This window comes from Brachionichthys hirsutus, chromosome 14 (genome assembly GCF_040956055.1).
Source record: "Brachionichthys hirsutus isolate HB-005 chromosome 14, CSIRO-AGI_Bhir_v1, whole genome shotgun sequence".
Taxonomy (NCBI): Eukaryota; Metazoa; Chordata; class Actinopteri; order Lophiiformes; family Brachionichthyidae; genus Brachionichthys; species Brachionichthys hirsutus.
The window spans coordinates 11,402,486-11,408,968 of record NC_090910.1 but is presented as its reverse complement, the minus strand read 5'-3'; the positions used below and the strand labels follow the sequence as shown (position 1 = coordinate 11,408,968).

The window sequence follows — 6,483 nt, the reverse complement described above, 5'->3', positions numbered from 1 at the left end:
AGCAGGTTCCGGCTGCAGCCGGTGGAGGACGGCGAAAGCGACATCGAGGTCAAACTGTCTGACGATGCCGCGGAGGCCGAGCGCGACGCCGAGGGGTTTCCCAGCTTCAGGCCGCCGCCTCTGTACCGGGACCGTCGGAGCATCGTCTACCTGGTTCTGGGAACGCTGCTGATATTTTTTACCGGTAGGCAACAGTCACAATTCCTGCTTTCACTCGAGCTGTAATGTTTTGAGCTCTACTTGAGGCAAAGCGAGGGAAGGTCACGAGTACGGTGGCTCACAGAGGACAAAAGGCTTTAAGTCGGGATGGAGAAGAAACAGAACATGATGACATAAGTTTGGTGAGAATAGATTAAATGCATCGAGGGAGAATTCCATACAGGAAAAGGCAACGGCTCAGAAAACGTGCGCCGTGTGGGATTGGATATTTTAGTTTGGAGGCCTCCGTTCGGTCGTTATCGCTCAACCAGACAAAACAAGAGTCCGTTTAGTCCCGCCTCCTGATGCAAGGTTTTGCTTTGGCTGGAGGATGAGCCGCCAGTCGGCAAGGATCAAGGTCGCGCTGATGGGGGCATAAAATAAACACCCCCCCTCCCCCTCCCCAACCATAATGATGATTGCACTCAGTCACTAAAGCTATAGCCGCTCTGCTAACGCATCGAGTCAAACCGGTTCTGTGTCCCCAGGATGGCTGATCGGCTACGTCAGCCACCGCGGGTCTCACCCGGAGGACGGGCAACTGCAGCGCCGTAGATGCAACCGCAGCCGCGACCGCAGCCGCAACCGCAACCGCAGCCGCGACCGCAGCCGCGACCGCAGCCGCGAGCGGGCCGGAGGCGCTTCCGACCTTCCCCCCGGCTGCTCCCGAACCTGAGCTAACGTGGAACGATATCACCCGACTCCTGAAGCAGAAACTCACCGGCGAGGCCTTCGACGGCAGCCTGAGGTACGAACTAGACGCCTCACCCGCGTCGTCCGACGGATCCGCCGCCGCTGCAGAGGAAAGGCGTGTCGATGCGGCTTTCAATCTCTCGTTCTGTTCCTCCTCAGCGACTTCGACCTGCCCAGTCGCCTGGCAGGAAGTCAGGAAGACGTGCGTCTGGCAAACGGCATCCTCGAGGAGTTCAGGAAGCTGGAGATGCAGCCGTGGACCGACAACCACTATGTCCAGCTGCAAATGCCCGACAGGTGGGAGAGCATTTCCTGAATCTGTAACGGGGCGGTGAAAGCCGTTGGCGTTCGTAGTGACCGTCTCGTCGCTTCGTTTTGGCAGGGAGCATCCCAACCGCGTCGCCTTCGCCGCGGATGCGTTTGAGCCGGCGGGCTATCTGGCCTACAGCGCTCGCGGGAAGGTGGAAGTGAGTCCAAATCTCGCTTTGATCTCTTTGAAGCACCGAAAACCGGCGGCGTCTGACCGAGCCTCGTGTCTGTAGGGGAAGCTGGTGTACGGGAACTACGGCCGCCAGGCGGATCTGGAGGTTCTGCAGCAGAACAACGTGGAGCTGAACGACAGCGTTCTGCTGCTGCGAGCCGGAACCATCAGCTTCGCAGAGCAGGCGCGTTCCGATCCGACGTCCTGATCTTCCCTTTGTCGGTGTTTTCCTTCAACTTGCTTTCATGTCTTTGATTTCCTCAGGTGGATAACGCCGCCAGGAAGCGTGCCGCCGCTGTCCTGATCTACCCCGACGTCGACGATTACAAGTTCGACGAGAGCACTCCGCTCTATGGACAGGTACGTCGGGCCGTTCCTCCGGGCTGGATGTGGGCTTTGTTTGATGCTATTCTCTATTCCAGGTCCATCTGGGTTCGGGGGACCCCTACACCCCCGGCTTCCCTTCCTTCAATCATACCCAGTTCCCCCCGACTCAGTCGTCCGGCCTCCCCAAAATCCCAGCCCAGACCATCACGGCCGCCGAGGCCGCAACTCTCCTCCAGTAAGGCCGCGTGTCTCAGCTGCTAACGGCAGACATCAAAGGAGCCGGCTGATCGTCTGGAATGTCTCCCGTTCAGGAACATCGGCGGCGCCGAGCCAGACGCCAGCAGCGGCTTCGCAGGCGGTTTAAAGTCGGTCATTTACAGATTTGGGGGCGTGAAGAACGTCACCGTGGAGGTGAACAACGTGCTGGTCAACACGGAGATCCACAATGTGTTCGGAGTCATCAAAGGATTCATCGATCCCGGTACAGCCCCCCCCCCCCATATCGGTATCACTTTATCCGTCGCCTATTTAAACATGACTCCGCTGACTCTGCAGACCGCTACGTGGTCCTGGGAGCCCAGAGGGACGCCTGGGGTCGGGGCTACGCCAAAGCCACCGTTGGCTCGGCCGTTCTGGTGGAGCTGGCCAAGGCTTTCCGGAAGATGGTGGAGGAAGGTGAGGGGTTAATGGCGGCATGGCGCCGGCTGGAAGGGGCTCGGACCCGACGGCTTTAGTTCGTTTCTCATCCGGACTGCAAAGATGAGGAGAGGACATTCAGCTGTCTGTCCTTTGCAAGACGGTTTCAGGCCCAGGAGGAGTCTGGTCTTTGCGAGCTGGGGCGCCGGGGAGTACGGAAGCGTTGGCGCCACCGAGTGGCTGGAGGTTAGAACTGAATGATGTCGCGTTAAAACAAACGAGAGTCTCCGGCGCGCTCCGGCGCCGTTAACGCGTCTGCTTGTGTTCAGGGTTACCTGTCGTCCATCGATCGGAGCGTCGTCTCCTACGTGAGCCTGGACGGACTGGTCATGGGTCAGTAGCGGTCACACCTGCGCTTTACCTGTAAGCCTCTCCTCCGGGGTCGGCCGACTGATTTCCCGTCTCCTCTCCAGGTCTCGGGGGCTTCGTGGCTTCGGCGAGTCCGCTGCTCTACGGCCTCCTGGAGGCCACGATGAAAGAGGTAAAAAAAAGGGGGCGTGTTTCAGGCGCCGCCGCGTTGTGTTGAACCCGTTTTTTTAATTCGCTCCTTCTGTGCAGATTCCGAGTCCATTCAGCTCCGGCAGCGTCTACGATATGGTGGGACAAACGGAATAGTAAGCAAACATTATTGTGCGTGTGTGTGTGTGTGTGTGCGTGTGTGTGCGTGCGTGCGTGCGTGCGCGCAGAAACGATGACTCGGCGTATTTGTGTTCTCCAGTCTGAGGCCGATGGCGATGGATGACCCCTCCTATCCGTTCCTGGCCTTCGCTGGGATCCCGTCCATCTCTTTCCATTTCATCACCCCCAACGTGAGTCTCCATCGATGCAAGCAGACGGTATTTATCCCCCCCCCCCCCCCCCCCCCCTTGACGTCTTTGCTCGCTTGCGCCCCCCCCCCCCCTACAGTCGGAGGCCTACACGTACTACGGCACCAACCTGGACACCAAGGATCACCTCGATTACAAAACCAACCACAGAACCAGCGAGATGGCGGCCATGGCGGCGCAGTTCGCCGGCAACGTGGCGCTGCGGCTGATCCACGACCACCTGCTCAGGCTGGACGTGAGGCACTACGGCGGTGAACTCACCGTGGGCGTGGCGAAGCTCTACCAGCGCGTCAGGCAGCTCTCCCAGGTCGGTCTGGCGCTCGCCCCCCCCCCCCCCCGACGGATGCGTGTTTTTTTTTTTATCCGACGCTCACGCCGCCGCTTCCTGTCCTCCAGTCTGGTCGGCTGAAGGGAGTCGACGCCAGCTGGCTGTCCCGGGCGCGAGGCGAGTTCATGCGAGCCGCCGCCGACCTCGGACGACGCCAGAGAGAACACGGACCTGGAGGACTCGGAGGCCTGTCGGATCCTCAACGACAGGACGATGAGGGTAGGGTGCCGCCGGCGCCGCCCAACGAGAGGCGTGATCGATTTCCTTTACAATCAATGATCGCTATTCTCCTCAGATTGAGCGCACCCTCCTCTCTCCGTACGTGACCCCCACTGAGACGCCCTTCCGTCACGTCCTGCTGGGCCGTGGCCCCCACACTTTGGCGTCCATCGCCGCCAACGACGACATGGACCAGGTCCATACCCAGCTGGCCCTGGCCACCTGGACCCTCCAGGGCTGCGCCAACTCCATGGTGGGGAACATCTGGGATGTCGCCGTGCTCTAAAGAGGGGGAGGGGGAAGGGGGGGGGGGACACGGACGTAGGAGCTAAATGTAAGGTAGAAGGATATCAAGTCCAATATCAGCACTTAAGCACAAGCTGTCTATCAGAGGTCTATGCCCCGCCCCTTAACAACGGGAAGGTGTTTTTGTTTTGCTGGGTTTTAGTCCCACAGACATTCGGGAGGAGGTAGAACCCGAACTACTCTGACGGGTCGGCCTCCTCCATCGCACCAGACCGGCCGACGCCTTCGCTGCGAAACACTGAGACCTTATTTATGTTTTATCGGTGGCAGTGCCCACTATAAAAAGTATAATTTGTCTTTTTATACGACGTTATCGGAAGCAGTGTCTTCCATAATTATGACGGTTATACCGTCTGATCCTCCGGCAGCATCTGCTACAGACCTGATTCCTCACCCAGTTTCTCCCAAAACACTGTAAAAAAAAAATCAACATTTAAATGGAGAAATGTAAGGATAAAGAGCTTTATCCACCCCCCCTGACCTAGAAAGTGTATTTGCTTAAATCAATTTGTTAGAAGCAAAAACAAAGCGTAATTTAAACACCAAGTCCAAAGATGAATTCTGTTGAATTTTACCAATGAGATCAATAAAATAAAAAAACAAGCTGGATCAAACGTTCCCAAACCCCCTTTAATCAGAACAACTGGGATTATTAGTTCCATACATTTGTTAAAAAGCCTTTTTGTTTTTGGCACAATCTAGTTGGGAGCACTTAATACTGAAGTTATCGGGAGCAGGGCCTCCCATAATTAAACGGATGGTAGTTTTTGCCTACCTGTATGTTTTTTACTTGTGTATTTATCGGGGGCAGCGTCTCTCATATTTCACTTAAACGGTGGAACGACTTGTCGGGGACAGTGTTTCCCAGAGTTTTATACTTATTTATCTGTTTGGCTTTCATTTTGCTGTTTTTGTTTCCATTTCTGACGTGTCAGAATCTTTTCCTTTTTGGTGGTGGAACTAACCCCCCCCCCCCCCCCCCACACACATACACACACACACAACATGCTTAACCCTTTGCATCGCATCGTGCACCGCTTCTCTGCTTCAGATGTTTTGTCTTCTGTTGGAGTTTGTGTGTTTTCTTTATGAAGTTGGAACTGAAAATCAGATCAGAGTTTAACAAATGTTAAATGACCCGAATACACTGTTTCGTGACTACTGGGGCTCCGATCCTGTTCAGGTATAATTGTTTGTGTGCTTCATGAAATTCACAGACTTTTGTATCTGTGATGGGTTTTTTTGCAGGAAACTGTAATAAAAGATTTTGGCTTATCGTACCAGTCGTGTCTTAGTTTGTAATGTCGGTGATGCCTGGATGGACCTTAATAAATGCATAAAATGGAGGAAGTTCAGGAATTAAATGTCGAGCACATTTCCTTAAGAGCTTTTTACATTTTATCACAATCTTCAAGAGTGTCTACAAAGGTCCTGGGAATGTCTTTATCTTTATTTTACAGTTTATAACGATCTTAGCTCGACTAAAAAATTATATTCGGCACTCTGTGACGTCGTAAGAAACGTCGTCGTCATGCCAAACCAATCAGAGGGAGAAAAGGGCCGCTCATGGCTTCGCCATAGTAGGATACGCATTTTCGCTTCCGGGTTCGCCGGTGTTTACGTGGGCGCGTGAGGCTTACGCGCTGTGACGCTCAGAAATCCCGACAGACGCGCTGGGATGAGAGTCCCAGAATTAAGATAAGAGGGAAAAAAGAGGGAGATAACGGCGGCGCTGCACGGAGGCGGCCCGGGACCAGCGGCTTCCCGACCGGAGGACGGGGACTGTTCTCCCGCCCGGCTTCAGGTCGGTATGCGGCGGAGGGGGCGGGCGGGGGGGTCGTTTTTGTGGATGCTCTCTCTGGCATGAAGATGCGATGTGTTGCACCAAAAACAAAACACAGCCAATAATCCGAGGGCTGGATTAAACGCAGGCAGCTGGGAACCTAACCGGAGAGGATAATCAGATTGATCGACTCAAATCCGATCATCTGTCCATTACAGACGACGTCATTAGTTTTTACAGTAACGTCATGAATTTCTAAACTGGGTCAGAAGCAACGACAAAAAGCAAACGGCGTCATAAATGATGTCATAAAACACAATCTCACTCAGCGGTAATCCGCCTCCTCATGGACTGGCACTGCCACCAAATGACGTCATCGTGTGGGATGTTTATGACATCACTCTCCAGAAACAAAAAACAAAAAAACAGGAGAGCGCCATTAAAAAAAAAAGGGAATTAATTTATATTAACAATTTCATCTGCAAGTCACAAAATGTATTTCAGCGAGTTCATTTAATCTGAAATAAGAATCAGCTGATTTTTGCGTGTGTTTAGATGTGGGGTCTCCCCACTCACGGCCCAGGGGTGCCGGCGGCTCCAGAGTCCCGATCCATCAGAAGACGTC

General features: G+C 54.3%; 1 protein-coding gene across 1 annotated transcript in view; it reads left to right on the top strand.

The window, feature by feature from the left end:
• The window catches only part of tfr1b (transferrin receptor 1b), a 7,230-nt gene extending 1,881 nt beyond the window's left edge, over positions 1–5,349 (top strand). The window contains 18 exon segments of the mRNA XM_068748178.1: positions 687–727; positions 729–946; positions 1,051–1,188; positions 1,274–1,358; positions 1,434–1,556; positions 1,637–1,732; positions 1,795–1,934; positions 2,011–2,180; positions 2,255–2,374; positions 2,496–2,581; positions 2,665–2,728; positions 2,809–2,876; positions 2,954–3,009; positions 3,114–3,204; positions 3,302–3,529; positions 3,619–3,696; positions 3,698–3,769; positions 3,846–5,349. Coding sequence (XP_068604279.1) covers positions 687–727; positions 729–946; positions 1,051–1,188; positions 1,274–1,358; positions 1,434–1,556; positions 1,637–1,732; positions 1,795–1,934; positions 2,011–2,180; positions 2,255–2,374; positions 2,496–2,581; positions 2,665–2,728; positions 2,809–2,876; positions 2,954–3,009; positions 3,114–3,204; positions 3,302–3,529; positions 3,619–3,696; positions 3,698–3,769; positions 3,846–4,055 — 2,084 coding nt within the window. The 3' untranslated portion in view covers positions 4,056–5,349.
• Positions 5,350–6,483: the final 1,134 nt, after the last annotated feature.